The following is a 22,431-nucleotide window of genomic DNA, read 5'->3' on the forward strand; positions in this document are numbered from 1 at the left end:
AAACCTTATAAAGTTTAATACCTTGGTCCCCCTTCACACTTGGGGTTGTCCACACATGTTACCTTTTTGTCCGGACACCCAAGTATGAATCTTTAAAAATTTATCTTGCTCACCAACCACCATGCCCACACTTGTGCTGTTCCAATTTCACAGGGTCATGACATGGCTCCTCCTGTGCGACACTCTCTCAAGAAGACCTTATTGTATGGTTGATCGCTGCTGCCTACTGTACACGGCTGTTTCTTCTACTTTACCACCCTGTGCGACTGCTCCAGCCTTTGTACCTACTGTACAGCACTTTCCCGACTGTTGTGCAGACTGTACGGTGTTCCTCCGACTGCTGTCCCAGCTCTGTCAAACCTGTTGTACAACTCTCTGTACCTGCTATACAACAGTGTACCTGCTCCGTGGTACTTGCTGCACGGTTCTCCAAATGCATCTTACTGCTGTACCACCCTGTATGGCTGCTTCTCCAGCTGTACCACCCCTACGACTGCATATTTGGCTACGTAAGTTTTGGACACTATATACGGTTATACCTGAACTCACAATATCTATTGGCCAATTCTATGCTGGGCATCCAGGCTGATTATAAGTATTGAAAGGGGTTTTTCACAGCTGGCCCAAGCGTGTGTAAATGATCCACAATTCAAGCTGAAGGAGAACTTGAACTCACAGTGAGGCATTGAGGTTGAGCCTAGAGACCAAGAGATCCACGAACGGATCTAGGAGGTTAGTGGCTACACAAAGGGGAAGGAAGAGCAACAGAGGACGGTTTATCAACGCTGCTTATTCCTATAGTGTAGCTGGATAAGCTATTTCTTGTTGTTTCTCATTTTTTTCATGCATGATAAACCATTGCTTATTCCTATAGTGTAGCTTGGATAAGCTATTTCTTGTTGTTTCTCATTTTTTCATTCATGTATTGGAAATCCGGTGCAAAAGCACCCTTATACTTGTACTAAAGAAATACTCCATGGAATGAAGTTTTCCCTAAGGGAGGGAGGGGGGTGGGGCCAGAACGAGGGAGGGGGGTTGGTCCGTTCTGGCCCCAGTGAAGTGTTGAGAGAGGTTAGCTTTGCTTAAGTGTGAATTTCTCATTCATTTGTAAGTGTATTCAATCCAAGATCGGTACCATACCAACTCGGTGCTCGAGCTGTTACAGTGTGTGTGTGTGTGTGTGTGTGTGTGTGGAGAGAGAGAGAGAGAGAGAGAGAGAGAGAGAGAGAGAGAAATGAAATGAAATGAAATGTTATATTAACGTCTTCAAAAGGCCATAATGACCTATGAGACCAAAAGTTACATCATGGCGGATCTGATACAATGTCTGGATAAAAAAACCCAGAAAATGAAAAATAAAGATGATACTACTGGCACCTAGAAAATGAAACTGGAACTGGAATATAGTGAGGGGAGGGTACGCTATGGAGGTGAGTGGAATATAGTGAGGGGATACAATATCATGTGGGACGGAGGGGTACACTATGGAGGTGTCTCCATCTCATAATATGTGCCGCATCGGACACTGGCGGATCTCCTCAATATCCTCTGTGGTCAACACCCTGACTGGGTGTCCGGCATGCCTCGCAAGAATAATCCGAATCTGCCGCTGCAACCTCCGTCTATGCTGGGATGCCCTCCTCCGTAGTCGTGGGCGTCTGAACCACCCAAGCTCAGTCGCACGATCAATCAGTGTACCCCTGGTGTGGGCGGTATCCATGTCCTGCTGCTGCTGTGGTCCATCTGGCGCAGTGATGGCTGGACTAAAGAAATCTGTAATGTGCCTCTGAGTCTGGCTCTCTGTGCGCCTAAGCAGGCTATCTCTATGTCTTCGCAGCTCCAGCAAGAACAATCCCAAACACCTCTCGTCCTGGTACCCCATGACTCTGGAAAGTGGTCCAAAACCCTCTCTGAATAAACAGTGGAAACGACCACGTATCTCATAGTATGCAGTACAATGGCATATATAATGCAGCTCTGTCTCTGGCTCCCCATGGCATACTCGGCATATCCTGGCCTCAGCAAGTATACCTCTATATCGGCCAATCTCAATCTCAAGCTGGTGTGAGGATGTGCGAATCTGACCAATAGCGCATCGTACTGCATGAGACAAGTGTACATCCATGTAACTGGGTCTGATCACAAAACCATCTGCTGTGAGCTGAAGAAAATGCTCTCTGTAGAAAGCCATCTTCGTGCCCAGCTCCTCAGTCGGCTGTATCCATGTCCTCCTAATGTCCAGCTGAACTAAATCCTGACGGATGAGTCTGGTAATCTCTGTCCGTGTGAGAGTGAGAGAGGGTGCCTCCAGAGAATACTGGAAGGGAGGCAATCTGTCCATGCTAAAACCATGTGCCTGGAACCAAGATGTCATCTGTCCATACCAACAAGCCGTGTCTCCCTGTAAAGCTAACTGTCGGGAGGACTCCAGGGCGAGGCGTGCATATCTGTCTCGGGGGAGATCCCACAAGCCATGTATGTAGGAGACTGATCTCGTAAGAGCCTCAATCACCAGAGGGGCAGCCACCAGCTCTGCTCGAATAATCTCATGAGGTACCACAGCCTTGGCTCTAATAATCCTAGCAATCATAGATACCAAAGGCCTCTCCATACCTCTCCACCCGCCTGCGCTGTGATGGCCCACTGAAGGTCCCCATATCTGCACTCCATAAAGCATAGCTGATGTCACTAGAGTGTCAAAAAGCCAAAGTTTCGTTCGAGGTTCCTCAAACTGAACCTGCGAACACATCCTCTCCAAACCACCCACGGCTGCATGTGCTCTAGTCAATCTAGTCTCTGCTGCTCTCCTCATCGAAAACACTGGCCCACTGAATACTACCCCAAGATATGTATATGCATCTGTATACTCCACAATCTCTTGCCCATATGTAAATGTGGAAGCTGATCGCCTAACCCACTGGGGCGTGGTGTTAAACACCATAACCTTGGTTTTGCCAAGGTTGACAGACAATCCACTATCATGTGCAAACTCATGTAAAGCATCCAGATGACGCTGCATACCCTCAGGGGAGTCAAAGATCAACACAATATCATCAGCATATAACAATAGTGGGATCCTCTGTCCCCCAATCTCTCAATGTAGTCAGAAGCCTCATCCACATACATACCAAACAGTGAAGGAGATAACGGGCAACCTTGCTTCACTCCTATAGTGGAGTGAACCAAAGTAGAGACCCCCTCTGGGGTGCGTACCTGTCCTGCAATTGATCTATATAAAGCCATAATCCCCCATATGAGCTCTGTGGGTACCCCCATCTCCTGTAATCGCCTCATCAATCTGGTTCTGGGCACTGTATCAAATGCTTTGCGGAAGTCCACAAAGCTACAATAAATCCGTCGCCCATGCGACCTGCCCTCCTCGAACCCTGCCTGTCCCTCTGCTCGAATGCCAACTCTCTCTGCCCATCTACTCAACTACTGCTCAAGAATGGATGCATACAATCGTGCTAGTGTGTGACCAATCATAATAGTGCGATAATTACCTGGCTCCATAGGGTCCCCTGACTTGAAGATAGGCACGATGGTGGACCTACTCCAAGTCTCGGGTAAGCCTTCGCACATAGCACGATTGAACATCACTGCTAGAAGCTCTGCCAGTATGTCTCTCGCATGAATAAAGTGCTCAGCGACCAATCCATCATGATCATATGCTCTCCCAGTCTTCATCCTATCAATGGCCTTCCTTACCATCTCTGCGGTAAAGAAAGTACATGTCTGTGGGCATGGTGCTGGCGGGTCAGGAAAAGGTGTCTGTCCAGGAACTGTATATAGAGATGCTGCATAACTACCCCAGACCTATGTAGAAGTGATGGCCAAAGCAGGGGAGGACTCATGAAACAGACGCCAAGCCTCCCTCGAATCCTGGCTCAAGAACAGCTGGTATAATTCCTGCTCTAGCTGAGCAAGGAAGGCCCGCTTCTTCCTTCGCACAAGGCGTCGGAAGGCAATACGTGACTGTCGGTGAGTAGTGACTCCCAAAGCAACCTCCCGCTGCAGTCGGGCTCTGGTCTCTCTGCACTCCTCATCATACCAACTGTTCTGGGGCATACATCTAGAACGCTGTCTCTGTCCAGGCTGAGAGAGAGAGTCATATTAATGTCTTCAAAAAACCCAAAGGGTCTATGAGACCAAAATAATGTGTATACATAGTGTCCATGAAATCTCGTCATGGATGAAAAAAGAGAGAGCAACAATAAACTAAAACTGAAAACTGAAAGCACGATCTGAGACTCTCTGAGATTATTCTGAGCAAAAACCCTTTGTGTGAAAGAGGGAAAGAAGCTATGGGGGCTTCAAGATGACAGCCATGGCTATGGAGTGTAAGCCGACAATGATAGAAAGAAAAGAAAGAAAGTCATATTAACGTCCGCGGAATGCCTTGAAGGCATATGGGACCAAAAGACATGACATCACAATCATTACAATCCACTTCGGGGTGCACTTAGGCGCAAGTGCGCATAGGCGCGAACATTGAAAATAAAAATTTTAAAAAAAAAGCTAAGGGTCAACTACCACGTGTAATATGAATGCTTGTCGTATGTAGGAGAGAGCTAGTTAGTGGGGTTTAGGCTTCCGGAAGTCTTCAATTATTGCTCTTCCTTCACTGTAGACAGCCCACTTTCCAGCTTGGCGGGCTTCTCTAACTTTAGCAAGTTCTGCACTTTTGTTTTTGAGCTGCATAGGTGTAATCTCGTCTGCTAGCCACAGCTTGGTGCCTTGGAGTGCCTTGGATTGTCCCAAAACCTTGATCTTGTCCTTCTTGGTTTCATAGCATAGGATGGCCTGTCCCCCTTTTGGGGTAATGAGATATGGATTGCCTATGTCGATGGAGGAGAGAACCTTGCTGATTCTCCTCTTCCATAAGTCCGTATCGGGGATGTAGTCATCTGCATCAATCTCGGTTTGCTTCCTTACCTCTTGCTTGTCCCAACCCTGTGGGAGTCCCCCAACTTGAATGTCTTGGGCAACCGACACTTGAAGTTTTTCTTCCTTGATGGTGGAAATAACATCTAATTTCACATGTTGTTGCATACCTTTGGTGGCGTCAATGAACTCCTTGGCTTCTTGGATGTGCTCCTGAACTTCTTGAACTGGGTCAGGCTTGCCCTCGAGAGTGGCCACCCTGGCCTCAACTTTACTGAGCTGCTTCTTTAAGGCTTCGTTTTCTTCTCGTAGCTTGTCGATCTCTGCTAAGAGAAACACCTCCCACGAGCTCGAGCTGTGATGACTGGTCAATGGCTTGGTCGGTGTGGCAAGGGCACTTGCGTAGGTGAGTTTCCTCGACATTGTGGTAATGGCCAACGTTTGTTGGCCTGGCTCTCCCAACGTACCACAGTCTTGTTATAGGGCGGGACACAGCATGGAGGTGACCGCTATGGCCTGGTGGTGCCCTACACCAGGCCCAGCGTGGCAAGGCTCAGGCGGGGCTCAGACGCGCGAGCAACAGAAAACGGCAGTTACGTGAGGCTCACGCGGGGCTCACGCGCACGAGGGGGAGAGAGCAAGCAAGCAGGCACGCGTGACGGGAGAGAGCAAGCGCGCGCGAGAGAGAGAGAGAGAGAGAGAGAGAGAGAGAGAGAGAGAGAGAGAGAGAGAGAGAGAGAGAGAGTAAGAAGTACACGACTCAAATGATGTTATAGCTGCTTGATTTCTTCAATGAAGTACACTTTTGTGCTCTGTAGCACCATATTATCATCACCCCCCTTGATACCAACTTGGCCTACTCATTTGCTGGATCAGAGATTGAATCATGACATAAAGCAGATTTTTCATCTCATCCCTAGGGAAAAATAAGGGTTTCCAAAAAATTAGGGCTTTCCAAACATTAGGGTTTTTTGAAACTGATGCAACACTTGATATAAGCTCTCAATTTTGAAAGTGTTGGGAGAGTTAAGATTTATATGCTTTAATTAAGCAAGATTTGCGAAAATTTAAAAAAAACCCCAAATTTTACTTCCTAGTTTTCTATAGGAGCACTTTAGATGGTAGATTCTTGAAAAGCCCCAAATATTTTTGTCTCTTTTTTTTTTAAATGTCGATTTTTGCAAGTTGAGCACAGTAGTCAAAGAGAGCCCCTATTGTCACACGCGTGGTACCAAAGCACACCCTTCCTACACTTGGTGAAGGAAGACAATCATGTCCATTGCTATGTTATTAGCTTGTCTTACCAGTATGACTCACCATTTCTTACATGAAGGTCACCACATGGACACTCAACATTCCTCGCGGACAAGAAAGATGCCAAGGTACAATGGCTCTTACAAACGTAAATAAACTGAAACCATGCTCTTTTACGGTTCTTCAGTTTTAACATTTCTCGTTATCAAAGTTCTAGCGAGCTTTGAATTCATATACCTAGATGAATCCAGGAACATGCCCAAATTCACCTTTTAGGAACGTGCATGTTATATACCCATGGTAGTCAACCCACTAGATTATATAACTATCAACTCCATTATGCATAGTATGGACTAGATACTACGACATCCCCACTAACGTCATCAGTGCCCAATAGTGGGTGTAGAACTCTGTATTAAGATATGCTCTCACACACGCACACACACACACACACATAAGAGCATATATTCACACAAAGCCCTTCGTACTGAGTTCGTGTCGAACCTCCGAAGATGCAGGGCAGACTCAACCATAATGAAGCCCTGCACTAAGGAAAGTAGCAAATAGAAAGAATTAGTACAACAAATAAGTAGTTGATAGGGCGAATGCACCGCTAAGATAGAAAGAATAAGCACAATATCAACTGGCCGCAACTCAGACGACGAAAACTTCACAATGTGAAATCTGCCTATGCATAGTTTGATTTGATCAGCTAGTCTTGTATGCCGCATATATGCGAAGAATGTGGAGAGTGGCAAGCAACGGCATTTGGTTTTTCATTGCCTCATAGACACAAGATGCATGATGTCATGATTGGGGACAGCTTGGACAGCATTTGCATGCTTAAAAGACACATGTGACAGCCATGTGATGCTGGACTTGGTGTATGATAGTTGGTATGAGTCTGTGAGTACCCGAGAATATGGCTCTGCCATGGGTATACAAGTACCCACATTCTAGTTGATATTTTTTTGCTACCATGGGTTTGGTAATACCCAAGTCATGTATGGCTGCTGCCATAGGCTTGTTAATGCCTCGGAATCAAATCTTAAATGACTAGGCTCATGATGAGGTGCATTGACAATGGAGTATGCAGAATGATGTCATGATTGGGGACAGCTTGGAATGCATTTGCATGTGACAGCCATGTGATGCTGGACTTGGTTCATGGTAGTTGCTATGGATCTGTGAGTACCCGAGAATACGGCCTCTGCCATGAGTATGCAAGTACCCACATTCTAGTTGATATTGTTGCCGCCATGGGTTTGGTAATACCCAAGTCATGTATGGCTGCTGCCATAGGCTTGTTAATGCCTCGGAATCAAAACTTAAATGACTAGGCTCATGGTGAGGTGCATGAACAATGGAGTATGCAGAATGCTTAGCCTATGGTTAATTCTTGTACAAGTCATGACCAGTCATGCAGGCTATGATTATTTGTGCATAGCCTAAATTGCAATTGTTGCAAGTATTCGTATACATGCACTAAAGATTTGTTGTGGGCGGATTCCATGCTTTGATCTTTGATTGGATGATTGTCATCATCCATCATATGCACACGGACTACAATGTTGGATATTAATGCTCTACCCTCATATATTGTATTATCAAGGCACCGGCTAGCTCATGTTTGTACAGCCCCCATTATGAGGAGTAGCCATAGTTGAGCAGCTTGAGCGCCCGGCATCCCCATATTCAAACAAGAAGGTGGCCTAGGAGGCCAAATGGTTTAGAGGCCTGAACGGGGCCCAAGATGAACCCGGATGGCCGTGGGCGCATGGGCAATGCGCCAAGCCTGCACCGCCGAGACAGTGGCACCGACTATGACTATAGACCTACGCGATCATGTCATGGTCGCCTTGCGTATAAAGGCCTATATAGATACACGACCAACCCCTTCTCCGCACAGTTCATCAGTCATCACTCTAGCTTCTACTAGCATACAGCCACCATCTTCGCAGTTCTAGGTCAACCATCGAAGCTCCCTTCACAGCAACACACAGGCATGGGGCTTTCCCATCTATTCTATCACTTCCGTAATACAATGTTTTTCTCTATCTCTATTATTATGCAATTTGAGTTTTAAAGTTTTGCGTTGTGAAAGATCTACTTCTTGTGAGTGTTCTCTTGTATATACCGCACGTTGTATCTTCTTGGGTTTCAGCATGGAGTCCAAGGAATATCGACTCTATGACCCTCGAGCAAAGAAGATCATAGTGAGCCATAATGTGGTATTCCAGGAATGACCACGTCAGATGGAGAAGCGCTTCCTTCTTCTTCATCATGCAACAAGAAAACCACCAAAGCAACACAACCTTCACATACACCACACATTTCCTCACATTCTGATGGAGGTCAATTGTACCGTTTCCTATGGACATGGATTTTGAAGATGAAGAACAAGAGCATGATGTGCCACTAAAAGATAAGCCATTCCCTCAGTGGTACACGCAACTTTTGGATGGAGCAGAACCTCCAACCATCAAGGATGCCCCTAAGATTTTCGCAAATCCAAAAGGCTAAAAAAGCAAAACAAGGATTAGAAGAAACTGGTGAATTTACTCTTATGATGAGATGGAATATTCTCCGAATCGATGTAAAATCTACTTTTCTCAACGGGAACCTCGAGAAGGAGGTATATGTGGAGCAACCACCTGGGTTCATGGTTCCTGATTCCGAAAGTAAAGTTTACAAGTTACAAAAGGCACTCTACATGCTAAAACATGCCCCACGAGCATGGTACCAGAGGACTCATGCTTACTTTGTGAGTATTGGTCTCTTATGCAGCCCTTCAAATGCAAATTTGTTTATCTTTTGTGAGCAAGGAAAGTATATGGTCATTGTTCTCTATGTAGATGACCTCATCTTCACAAGGGATCACCAGAAAAAGATATCACAAACACAACAGATGCTTAGTGCAGAGTTTGAGATGCCAGATCTTGGGCTCATGCATTATTGTTTGATGATCGAGGTTTAGTAGAAGCAAGATAACATTTCCATCTCGCAGAAATATACAGGTGGGATACTCAAGACTTTTGGCATGACCAAATGCAAGGCAATTGGTACCCCAATGGAGATTGATCTAAAGTTGTACGTCGAAGATACCTCAAAACTTGTGGATGAGACACTGGTTGGTAGTCTTATCTTCATGTGTAATACAATAATACTAGACCATACATCAGTTTTGTAGTGGGTGTTTTGAGTAGGTTCTCCTGCAAGCCCCAAGAGAATAAGCATGTATGTGGGTGTTGCGATACCTCCAAGGTACTCAAGAGTACGGTATCACCTATACTGCGGACACACCCTCACTGGCTTTTGTGACTCAGATTGGGCGGGTGATTCAAACACCATACACTCAGTAACAAGATATTATTTTTCTCTTAGCCCGGGATGCCTTTTTTGGATCAGTAAGAAACAGCTAACTATTGCACTCTCGATAGCAGAGGCTGAGTACAAAGTTGCGTGCTTCATGTGAGGCATTGTAGCTGAGGAGGATTCTACAGGTTATAGGAGTGTTGCAAAAGCAACAGACAATGCTGAAATGTGACAACTAGTGTTGCATGGCCATTGCTCGAAATCCTGTGTTTTCTGCTCACACGAAACATTATGAGATTCATTACCACTTTGTGTGCAAGTTCATCATGTTCAAGGAGATTGAGATAATCTATTACCTAACACCCGAGAATATTGCAAACATCTTTACAAAGACTCTTGGCAGGGATCAGATGGAGCGGCATCTTCATCCACTTAGCATTGGACCACGGAGGTAGTTCACTTTCAAGTGGAGATTGAGGGGGGGAGGGGAGGGTGGGGGTTGGTTGGATATCAATGCTCCACCCTCATTAGATTATCCAACCACCGACTAGCTCATGTTTGTACGGCTCCCATTATGAGGAGTAGTCATGGTTGTGCAGCTCAGGCGTCCGGCATTCCTGTATTCACACGGGAAGGTGTCCTACGAGGCCATATGGTTTAGAGATGGCTTGGATTAGATTTGGCACCCTTATGGTGTCCAAGAGTAAAGTCTACCTACTCCATGTGTGGACTGTTATGAGATATTGTTCCACTGTGGCATATAGCCTATTTGGCTCCTGACATTGCAGAAAGACGAGCCGAGTGGCCGTGGAAGGTGGACCGAGTCTACACCGTGGACAGTGGCACCAACTATGACCACTGACTTGGTCATGTCATGGTCGCCCCTTCTCCACACAATTCATCAGTCATCCCTATGAGTTTACTCCCTAGCTTCCACTAGTATATAGATACATGCCTATGTAGATACACAGACAGCCCCTTCTCACACAGTTCATCAGTCATCCCTATGAAGTTTACTCACTAGCTTCCACTAGCATACAGCCTCCGTCTTAACAGTTCTAGATCAGCCATCAAAGTCCCTTCAGTTCTAGATCAGCCATCAAAGTCCCTTCACAGGAGCACACGGGTGTGGGGCTTTGTCATCTATTGTATCACTTCAATGATACGGTATTCTTCTCCCTTATTGTGCAATTTGAGTTATAAAGTTTTGTGCAGTGAAAGATACTACTTCTTGTGGGTGTTCTCTTGTATACATGATACATCGCACATTGTATCCTCTTACATCCAAAACTTGTCATCTTTCCTTCCTAGCTAAGAACCCCGCCATTCCTCAGATTCCATTCCAAGTCTGATGTTAAACACTGTGCATCTGTTCACTTTATCCCCTTGCCTACAATCCCATGTCCCTTAACACAACAATGGTCTTCTTTCAGAGAATGTTCTTGCCTTTGCTCCACCCTTGGAACTGTTCTTAAGAGCCTCCGGTATGCCCCTTTGGGCATACAACTCCCAGGGCTGCTTTCCTATGGTTTTGCCTACTGCTGACCAGCTCCATGACTGCTACCATGGCTGCATTTATTACTATGGATATGTGCACCTTCTGGGACTTCTAGTGCTTAGCTTGGCTGAGCCTGATGCTCTTATACCAATGTGACATGCAGAAGCCTTGACAAACTTGATCCAGCCCTAACCCTACTGATTAGGAACACTAATGCAAAAGCTATGTTTAGACATCAGAGAGGAGAGAGAGATGAACTGTGTTTTCAGTGTACAACTGATGTGGCCTTTGGCCTTCCAAAAAGGACTCATTTCTGACCTAAGGACTGACTATGGACCTGCCCCCATCTAGGGATCGGATTCCCTAATGACTGACTAGGCTTTCCTAAAACTCAAAATAAGAGGCATAGGATATAATAAGCTACAAAAACCAAATGCATAGATTTTGTATGCACTTATTTCTCACAAATAGCAGGAAACTCAAAATAAAATGTATAGGTGACAATAGGCTTACAAAAACCAAATGCATAGATTTTGATCATAGTAAGCTTGATGATGCTTATGCTTCGTATTCCAACTCCAGCTAGCACCTAGCAAGTTCCACACAAACATTCATAGATCAACTGCCCTTCTTGAGTGAGTCAGAATATGATTAAATTGGGGAATCAGGAAGGTAACCCCAAACTACAAAAAAGAAATTCAATGACTGCAAGCACTACTTGTAACAATTAAGAACAGTGGTTTGAGCAACCTCTTCTCCTTGCAATTGATACCCTACCTGAGTAGAAGAGGCACAATTTGAACCCTCTTTGCATCCATCAGGAGTAAGAAACACTGGAAATTTGAAGCCAGTTTTTGGTTCTATCACAAAATCTTCCAAGCTTCCTCTTGGGAATTTCTCCTTTATCTCTAGCGACCGGATAGCAGCAACTTGTTCCACGACGTCTTCATGGTTAGTGAAGCCCTTTTTACTCAGTGTATCATCTTCCGTTGTCTCAGTCACAATGTCTGGAAGAACCTTGGAAGACCTTCATACATAGCACAAAGTAGAGTTCAGCTTATGTTCTTAAGATGGAAAATTTAATCAATCAATGACACAACATTGTAGGAGTATTCAAGTTTTGTTGTGTGTGTGTGTGTGTGTGTGTGTGTGTGTGTGTGTGTGTGTGTGTGTGCTGTTGTTTTCTGTGTGTGTGCGTGGGGGGGGGGTTGTCAGGGGAGTGTAAGAAGTCCACTCACATGTTCTCAAGAGGTGGCATGGTTGTAAAACTACGGTCAAAATGAGTTAGCACTTGTAAAGTCCGCAAAGGAAAATAAAGCCAATCCAGATGATACAAAGCTCGAAACTCTATTCTTTAAAAAATAAAAAATAAAAAAAACAAGCAAGTAAGAGGTCTGATATAAGTAATACAATCATTACTTCAGACAACTTTACTGAATTATACCAACCCTTGGGATAGTAGTGGTTCCTGGATAAGGTTGGAAAGCATCATGAATTTAGCATTATATTTCTATGAAGGACACTCACATGTGATATTGGAAGTTAATAAAGAAGCCAAAAATCCTCTGTAGCATGATAGGATGGCATTTGACTGGTGTATGTCAAATGACAAATACCTCTGTCCTGTCATGGCTGCATCAGAACAGGACAAAAAAATAATTATGAGTAGGAGATTCAAACCCACACCACCAAAGAGTACCAAAAACTTGAAAAAATAGCATAGGCATGAAGTCGATCCAAATGATCAATAAATTTCCGTAACAATACGAATCTTGAAAATGTCAATGCTCATTCATGAAGAAAGTGAGCTTTCCTTTCAATGCCCCCTGGGCATCCCGTATCGATTCCATCTTCAAATGGATTTGTCTAGGAAAACTCAAAACCACTTGAAGACTTCCTTGAGGTTTGCCAAAAATGGTGGGGTACATCCACCCCTGTACCATCTACCATCCATAGATGCTAGAGGCTTGGCATATCCAAAACCTCATCAAGTCGCATGCATTCATCCATCCCTATACCACCTATCAACCATAGATGCTAGAGCCTTGGCGTTCCATAACATTTGCATGAGTTTCATCCGTTTGCATGGAGGTGCAAGCCACTTAACTATTAATGTGATAAAAACTCAGTAGTTACAATAACCATAAACATGAAAAAGGCAGACAGCAACTGGGGCCAAAATGGGCCAACCTCACCCCCACTCCTTTGAGATAAATTTTATATTATTCAAGAGAGTATTTTGTACAAGCTTTAAGGGCTGCACACTGGGATGATACACTTCCAAATTACAACTTACAAAGATAAATGAAAGTCTGAAATGAGATACCTCTCAAGAAGTAAGCTGGGACAAGTTATTTGGGTCCTCCAAGAGCCAAAATCTCAAGGTATCCTCCCAATTAGGAACACACCTTGAGCTCCAGCTTCCAACAGTATACACTCCGCATTGACCCCAAACTGCAGTCTCTATTCCAAGCCCAAGGCCATAAGCAATGTATGTTTCACAAGGTGTCCTTTTTCACAACAGGAGGAGTTCATATAAAGGGGTCTTCAAGATGGTGATAGAAATGGCAGCCTCCATATTTGAAGACAACATTCTCCTTATGTAAACAACTCCAATAGCCCCTCTCCCCAGATTTTGGCATAGAGAGGTTGCTTCCAAGATCAAGGAGATAGACTATAGCCAAGATCAAGGGGATAGACTATATCCAATGTGACTCAAACCAAATTAGGGCTGAAAGGTGGGTGCTGCTATGGCAGTTCTGTGGTGGCACCCGGCTGAGCTGGTTTGGCAGCTAGTAGCAGAGTGGAGAAGGTTGGCGGGCAGCAGCCTGGCAGGGTTCCAGTGAGTGAAACAAGGCCACACCAGGGTGGGGAAGAGCTTCAGGACAGGGCAGAGCAGCCAGTTTTGGTGGGCAGCTATAGACAGCGCTGGGGGGCTGCTGGCTGAAACAGGTGGCAACTGGCTGGGCTGAAACAGGTGGCGACTGGCTGGGCTGGGTTGCAATGGGCTTCAGAGGGCGCTGACTGGCAACAGCCGCCTCTGCAAGAGATCAAGATGGCCACCAGCATGGAGAGGAGGGGAAGGCTGCGGAGTGGGATCCCTTCTTCAAGTGTGCCTACAAGAAGAGAGACTTCTAAGTGGAGTGGGAGTTGGCCAATGCAGATACCGGGTGGTTTGCATGTGAGCCTTGTAAGTTGTGGCCCCTTCACACCCATACTAACTGTTGGCTAAAGCTTGTGCTCCATCTACTGGACACGCAGCAACTTGGACCTTAATCCCATATGCAAGTAAAACATAACCTACAAATGAGTATACGGGCTGGAGAGGCAAAGGGCCTTGGGTATCCCGGTGCACATTTTTGGGGGTGCCCTAGCTCTCAGTTGGCTAGGCGGGCAAGGTGTGGACGTTGGAAAGAAGTGCAGCCAAGCACAAGAACCCACACAGACACACAAGTACAGTCGTGTGAGAGTACAAGGAAAGGCACAAACTGCAATGTATTGGATAAAGTGCCAAAGTACAAGATAAGTGAACCTTATAAGTAAAATAAGCACAAGTTCACATGCATAAGAGCTCAGGGGGAAAAACCCCTCTTATGGAGGGTAAAAAGTACCCCAGATGGTCCTACTGGTGTTCACCCATCACTACCCCTACATCTGGCAACAAATCCCCACTGGAGTACTAGAGTGAACATGTACAAGGATGGCTGATCAATTCCCAAAAGGCAACAAGCCTAAAGCTTTGCGGAAAGCTTCAAACTTTTCACAAGAAAGTGCCTTCGTGAACAAATCTGCCAAGTTATCATGTGTAGGCACATATACCAAGCTGATCTCTCTTGCAAAACCCTTTTTCGGACAGAGTGATAATGCACCTCAATATAATTAGTGCGAGCATGAAACACGAGGTTCCTTGCAACTGCTCTGACTGTCAGAAAAGTTAACAGTGGAGGACTGTTATCCCAGACCCAAATCAACCATAAGGCATCTGTGCCAGGCACACTCAACTGTCGATGTAAAAGCTACCCTATACTCAGCTCGTAGCTGGAAGTGGCCACTGTTGGCTACTTCTTGCTAAGCCATGTTATACATGATCCACCAAGACGAAAGCAAAAGCCACTAGTGGCCATGTGAATCACAAAAGGCATGCAAATGTGAATCACCCCCCTTGGAGAGAATAAGCCAAGAGACGGAGTGCCCTATAAGTAGCAGAAAACCCTCTTAACAGCCTGCCAATGCCTAGAACCTGGACTGTGCATCAACCTACTCAGCTGTGAGACCCCAAACTAAATGTCTGGTCTCGTATTGCACAAATAAATCAAGCATCCTCCAACCATCTAATACCCCAGTAGCAATGAAACGCGTTTCGCATCCCCACTGAAGTACGAAACGTTTCGAAACGTTTCGTTAAATTTGAAACGAGTTTTTTATGCTTATTTTTTTTTAATGTCAAAATTGGGGATTTTTGCCGTTTGAAAACATACGGCTCAAAATTTGGGCCTTTTTCAGCCTTACGCACGCGTTTCACAGAGAGAGAGCTTACGTGCGAGTTTCACAGAGAGAGAGAGAGCGTGCGTGCGTGTTTGCTACAGCCTTGCAACTAGCAAGTTTTACCTCTCTCTCTCTCTCTCTCTCTCTCTCTCTCTCTCTCTCACACACACACACACAAACACGCACACACACACACACATCTCAAATTTCAATTTTCAATTGAGATGTGTGTGTGTGTGCGTGTTTGTGTGTGTGTGTGTGTGTGTGAGAGAGAGAGAGAGAGAGAGAGAGAGAGATTGAAATTGAGAGAGAAATTGCATTGTGTAATTGAGAGAGAGTCTGTGCATGCAGCATAATGTGATTAACTTTCAACAGGAAGCTTTTTTTACTTTCAACTTTCAACAGGGAGTTTTTTTTTTGTTTCTTTTGCCATAGATGGGTCGCAATCGTGATGCTGTGTGGACACACGTCACCTCTTGGAAGATATGGTGGGTCTGGAGCTGAAAAATGGAGATGCAATTTCTGCCTGTTAGTGACTGGCGGGAGTGTAACCCGCATCAAAGCCCACTTGTCTGGCTTGAAGGGTGAGGGGATTTCTGCTTGTCCCAAGGTGCCAAAGGTTGTGCAGGACAGTCTACAAGATTGGAAGAAAATCCAAGAAGGGGTTATTGACTCCAACACAGGTACAGGAATCGAGGAAGAGGAGAATTCAGAGGCAGTGACAAAGAGGGGAAAAACACAGGTGGCCGAGAGCCAAGACTCATATGCAGGTGGTGTTTATGTAAGATCGAGCTCTATGCCAGTAGCGGCTCGTTCTAAATTGCCGATTGTGGGGTCTCTCAAGAGAGGCAGCATAAAAGCAGGTATTCAAAAACAGGCTGTGAAAGAGGCAACTGAGGAGCTAACTAAGCTTTTCATACAGTGTGCCTTGTCTTTCAACATACTACGCACAAATCGTTGGAAATGTGCCATGCGTGCAATTAGCCGAATTGGATATGAGTGGGAGGGGCCCAGCTATGAGACTATGCGCACTAGAGAGCTCCGTAGAGAGCGTGCACAGGTGCATCATGAAATTCAGCCATTAAGGAAGACATGGGAAAAGTACGGCTCTTCATTGCTTTGTGATGGAGGATGTACGCAAGAGGAGTGTGTACAACATCTTGGTGTCCTCCTGCAAGGGCACAATGTTTTTGCGTGCCATTGATGCATCCCAACCAGGGACAGTGGTGACAGGAGAGTTCATTTGGCGCCATTTGCGTGAGGCTGTGTTGGAAGTTGGGCCAGAAAACATTGTACAGGTTGTGACTGACAATGGTTCAAACTGTGTCAGTATGGGCCGCATGCTTCAGGATGAGTTCCCACGTATTGTTTGGACACCATGTGCCAGTCATAGTCTAGATCTTATGATGGAGGATATGGGCAAGCTAGGTTGGTTGCAGGATATATTGAATACAGCTCGCTTCATTGTCAAATTTGTCACAAAGAGGCCCAAGATACTTTCTATCTACAGGGCACAGGGTGAGTTGGAGTTGTGTAAACCCTCAACCACCAGGTTTGCATATATGTTCATAGTGCTTGACAGAGTAGTAAGAGTCCGAAAGGGACTCTTACGACTAGTGGTGTCCAAGGAGTGGTATGATTGGGAGGCTGAAAATAAGTGTCCAAAGTCAGATAAGTTTGCAAGCACTATTATGGGTGGTGGGTGGTGGGCAACAGCAGAGGGATTGGTGAGAGTTTTACAGCCTTTCTATAGCGTATTGCGTATCACCGACATGGAGGGCAGCACCATGGGCCTCTTGTATGAGTACATGGACAAACTCGGGGAGTGCCTTATAAAGGCAATTGGTATTTCTGCTATTGAGTAAGTATTATATTTTGTCTTGACTCTTTACTCTTCAATTTCAGCTCTAAACTTGGTGCATCTAGATTCTAAATTGTAATGTTTAAAAAACTAAGAAGGACAGCCTTCGTGCTATTTGGCAAGATCGTTGGGATTGGTTTCATAGACCAATCCATGCGGTGGCCCACATTCTTCATCCTTTGTGGAGACACGAAGACCAGAGACATGTTGTGAGGAGTTGGAGGATGGTTGGACCGAGTATGTGACAACATGGGTGGGTGGAGATGTGGGGGAGTTGGCTGCCTTGGAGGAGCAGCGGCTTGCCTTCCGCAACAAGACAGGAAAGCATTTTGGGTCACCAACTGCGGAAATGCGTTCAGGGATGTTGCAGCCCGTATCTTGGTGGGAGAAATATGGTATAAGTGCCCCGCAGCTGGTGAGTATTCATTACAATTTTGTGCTCATGTCACATGTGTCATGAATAATGAATCATGACTCATGTGTGATTTTTCATATTTGAATTTTGCAGAGGAGGCTTGCTATGAGAGTGCTCTCACAGGACTGCAGCTCAGGTCCTTGTGAGAGAAATTGGAGTACATGGGCCCTTTTCCACACAAAGAAAAGGAACAAGTTTACCACTGCACAATTAGAGCGGTTGGTTTATTGTCATTGCAACCTCCGTCTACTTGAGCAAAGAGGCAATTCCATAGAGCCAATACAAGTAAATGTCGACAAAATCGACATCGAGAAAGTGAAAGACATCCCAGAGATCCCACCTGATGAGCAGGACATTTACACCATGTTATATGAGGAGGCGATGCAGGGAACCAGGCAAAACCCGTAGCCGCTCTCGAGCCAGGGTTGGAGTTGTTGTGGGTACACATGGTGCTAGCACGAGTGCTACACCTTGCACAGATGGTGCTAGCACGAGTGCTGGACCTGAGGCAGCGGTGGCAGAGGGTGCAGATGACTCTTCCGATTGGGTCACAGCTTCTGAGGCATCTGATGTTCAGGATGAGGACGAGGATATTGAGTTGGATGATGCAGAGGAGGATGACTAGGCTTCTAGAGTCTAGTATCTACTTAGTCATTCTCGTTTTTTTACAGCTTCATTTATGATTTATGGTCATGACTCATGTCTCATGTTGACATTAGACATTGTTGACAGTTGTAGCTATTATCTTTTATGTCGGTTTTTTTATGTACCACATGTGTCACATGTGCCAGACTCTCAGCTGCTTTGGCCATGGCCCATGGCTCATGTCACATTTATGATTTTATAGATTGCCACTCTTTGGTCTTTACTATTTAGACAATCTTATTGTCATTTGGTTACTTGTAAGTTGTTAAATTCGGTATCCAGGGGCCAAGGTTGGCATGTCATGAATCATGATGTCAAATATTGATATGATATCGTGATTCGTAAATCAAATTTCAAATTGCAATGTCTTGCTTTTATTTACAAATTTTTAAGTCTATAAGATCAAGGTGACATGTTGTTTGTTTGCAATCTTATAAACTGATATGAAACTTGTTGAGGGTCCCTATTGTTGGGTCTCCCCCCCGCCCCCCCCCCCCCCCCCCCCCGGTACCCCTCCCGTTTCATACTTTTGGGTCGGGCAATGAAACGTTTCGAAACGCGTTTCAAAAACCTTTTTTATGAAACTCCTGGCTACTGGCATCAAATGAATGTCTAGGTTCTTGAAGCCTAGCACCTGACTCACCTCGTGTAGCCACAAGCTTACAGTCTTCAAGCTAAAACCTTCTTAGCAACTTCTATATATACTTAGACTGAATGCCATCATCGCACTGGATAAACTAAATGCCCAAATAATAGAGCAACATACCCAAATCTACCATCTCAAATGTACCATGTAACTCAATCTTAAAGGCTGAAATCTAATCCACATCAAGGCCTGTGAGCAACATGTCATCAACATACAAGACGATGACCAAGAATAAATCCGGACTCCTCTTTGCATAGAGGGTACTCTCAGTTGGATTGTTGCAAAATCCATGTGTAACCAAGTTAGTATTGTCTTCTCGAACCATGCCTTAAGGCCATGCAAGGCTTTCTTAAGCTTGCATACTTTGCTTTCCTACCCCTTCATCACAAAACCATGAGACTAAGATACATATATTTCCTCATGCAAATCACCATGTATAAAGGTGGTTTGGATGCCCAACTGATACACAATCCATCCATGATGTGCAACCAAAGCAATAATACACCTGTGGTGTCATGGCCCTGTGAAAATGGAGCAGGACAAGTGTGGGCATGGTGGCTGCAGGGTCAGAATATTTTATGATTCACATGGGGGGTGCCCGGACAATGTTTAAAGATGTGTGGACAACCCTAGGTGTGAAGGGGGAACATTAAAACATTAACTTTTAATGTTTATTAAAGTTACCCCTAGGCCTTAGTGGCCCTAGGGAACTTATCAAGTTGGGCCCTAGGGATTATTATTATTTTTGGGGGAGGAGCCACTTTTGGAGAGTTTCTCTCTCTTCTCTCTCTCTCTCTCCCTTCCCTTTTGGGAGTCGTGGAGCAAAAGCATGTGTACAAGCGTGGAAAAGCACAAGGAAGGAGGCGGCTGCTGATTTCTGGTGTTTTGCTGCTGTTTTCTTCTGCAAAATCAACTGTACTTTCCCACGTGTGCAGTCCGTACAGCACTGTACGACTGCAAGTACAGGCTGCTGCTGAAATCTGCTGCAAACGTACTTCATCTCTGCTGGATTCTCTGCGCCCAGGCCCTACACAGGTTGTACCAGCAAGTACTCAGCAAGTACAGTACTGTACGGCTGCCGTACAGTGTACGGACAGCCAGGTACAGCAAGTACAGTGCTGCAGGTGGTGCAGACAGGTGCTGGACAGGCCTGTGTACTCAGATTCAGGCGACCAGAATCAGGACAGCAGGCTGTTTTTGCAAGGACAACGCCTGGCACGCATCCCGAGGCGGTACAATCAAGTACAGTGCTGATTTTCAGATCTGTACTTTCAAGGACAGCATAGGAGTGAGCATCAGGAGGAAGATACAGGCAAGTGCAAGCACATGTGTGAAGCAGGATTGTGGGTTCAAGTGCCTGCAGGCACAGATTGGTGCTGTTGCTTCCTCCAGAGTTGTCTCACGAGCTGAACTTGGTAAGCCTTGACTCTGTTCATCCATCTCTCTTTCTATTGCTTGATGTCTGCTACAGGTATGTGTTATCTGGCTCCTTGTGAGAGGAGGAGTATAGCAGATTGACAAGGGATTAAGACAGGGATTGAACAGCACATGTATGTTGAGCTGAGAAGATGTATCATGCTTATGAGTTATGCCAGATGTATGCCCATGGCTGGCCTGCTTTGTGATCTTGGCTGATCAGAGGGAGACACAGTGTGTTGCTTGAGGACACAGATCTGTGTGCATAGATCCTCTGTGCTGAGAAGGATTTGTGGGCAGTCAGATTGGACTACAGGTGTAAACTCTTGGCTGGTTTTTGTGTTGTACTCAGCCATACATATTATTTTAATGGAATAAAGAAATACCGCAAGGGGCGCCAAGCTTTGGGGCCAACAGGTGTCGTTGTGTATTCAGATTTGGGCACTCTAGCTCCAATCTGTGTTTGGTTTTTCATCTAGACTACAAGTGGACGGGTTTTAGCTCTTACCGCACTCTGGTTTTCTATCAGAGGCCGGTTTCAAGGTTCCGTCCCCGGGACCAATCATCAACTTTCTGAAGGGGGTGAGCTCGTGGTTGCTTTGGAGAAAGCCATCGCTGAAAATTCAGCAATCATGTCTGATACAGAGGAAGAGTACTTCTATCAAGAAGAAGAAGAGCAAGAGACTTCTCCTGAAAGAGATGTATCTGAGGATATTTTTGCAGGAGAACAGGCTGCAGATGTTGAGCTTTATGAGGATGTAACACAGCCAGAAGATGTGCATAGTAAAGAGGATGATGATGCTCGGTTCAAAGATCGCTTGGCTGGTGTTATGGATACTTTTATGCAGCTCACACAGAGCGAGAGATTTGCTGAATTTATGAGATCTCGCACAGAGCCCCGCACAGAGCCCCAGAAAAAGAAGAAGAAGGTTCGATCGAAGAATCTTTCTCATGGTCATAGTGGTACCACTCCACAGGATCCATCTCCTGCCCAGTTTCCGAACATGCAGCATGCTTTTGGTGCTAACCCACAGAGTTCCTTTTATGGACAGCCACCTATTCCTCAGCAGAACATGCATCCAGGGTACTTTGGTGGTGGCTCGGTGTTCCAATCCATGACTGGGGGTTATCCTCAGGGAGGCATGGGTATGTATGGGCCTTTTGGAGCCAATTTTCAGCCTGGCATGCAGGGGAATATGTATGGTGGTATGCAGTCCGGTATGCAAGGAAATGTGTTTGGAAGCATGCAACCTGGGATGCACGGCAATATGTTTGGTGGCATGCAGCCAGGTATGCAGCATGGAATGTATGGAAACATGGCTGGGATGTATGGTATGCCTGGTGTTGGAATGGGAAATGTTGACCCAATGATGGGTATGAATGTTGGGGGCAGCAATCTCACAAAACCACTTCCATATGATAATCTAACGCCTATGGGAAAGGCGAAGGATTACAAGGAAGGGGGAGCTGCAGTGAAGTTTGACACTTTCAGTGGGGCCAAGGATAAATTGAAGGCACTTACCTTTTTACAGCAGTTTGATGCTGCTTTTTCTGGTGGGAATTACACAGAGTCCTCGAAGGTGAGGAAAGCTGCCACTTTTCTCAAGGGCAATGCTTTGCAGTGGTGGTCTACTCTTCTTTTGCAGGGCATAGCACCCACCACATGGGTTCAATTCAAACAAGTTTTCTCTTCCGTATGGCTCACATCTACATTCGAGGTGGATGTTATGACCGCATGGCACAAGCTGGATGCTTCAAAGTGTGATAGTTTGGAGGATTATAACAAGAAGTTTTGGGAAGCTCTACTCCCAGTGACTTCTTATCGTGCCGTGCCATTATCTGAGCAGGTTGAGAAGTATTGTTGTGGGCTGCCCAAGGAGGTACGAGATTACTGTATAAAGACAAGAGTAACGAACATGTCACAGATGATTGAAAATGCTATGACAGCAAATGCGTTACTCACAGGTGGTTCTTCTGGATTTAAAAGCAGTAAGAAATTGGGCAAGAAAGCT

General features: G+C 45.4%; 2 protein-coding genes across 4 annotated transcripts in view; one reads left to right on the plus strand and one right to left on the minus strand.

Moving 5' to 3' along the window:
• Positions 1–22,431, minus strand: part of LOC147636810 (fatty-acid-binding protein 2-like) — a 72,841-nt gene that overhangs the window by 22,950 nt on the left and 27,460 nt on the right. The window contains exons 2-5 of one of the 3 annotated variants that reach the window (XM_086800370.1): positions 12,479–12,583; positions 12,190–12,219; positions 11,729–11,978; positions 11,465–11,540 (exon numbers count right to left, since the gene is read on the minus strand). In XM_086800370.1, the coding sequence (XP_086656496.1) occupies positions 11,465–11,540; positions 11,729–11,978; positions 12,190–12,219; positions 12,479–12,525 (403 nt within the window). In that variant the 5' untranslated portion in view covers positions 12,526–12,583. Of the gene's footprint in view, positions 1–11,464; positions 11,541–11,728; positions 11,979–12,189; positions 12,304–12,478; positions 12,584–22,431 lie in introns of all 3 variants that reach the window. The other 2 variants (XM_086800369.1, XM_086800371.1) reach the window with 2 other exon arrangements.
• LOC147636811 (uncharacterized) lies at positions 13,702–18,337 on the plus strand. Its single transcript, XM_086800972.1, has 6 exons — positions 13,702–13,793; positions 15,872–16,569; positions 16,655–17,274; positions 17,443–17,712; positions 17,806–17,930; positions 18,100–18,337. Exons 1-6 carry the CDS (start codon positions 13,702–13,704, stop codon positions 18,335–18,337), a joined length of 2,043 nt encoding a protein of 680 aa, XP_086657098.1.

Source organism: Cibotium barometz, chromosome 7 (genome assembly GCF_041138505.1).
Source record: "Cibotium barometz isolate CiBa-2024 chromosome 7, ASM4113850v1, whole genome shotgun sequence".
Taxonomy (NCBI): domain Eukaryota; kingdom Viridiplantae; phylum Streptophyta; class Polypodiopsida; order Cyatheales; family Cibotiaceae; genus Cibotium; species Cibotium barometz.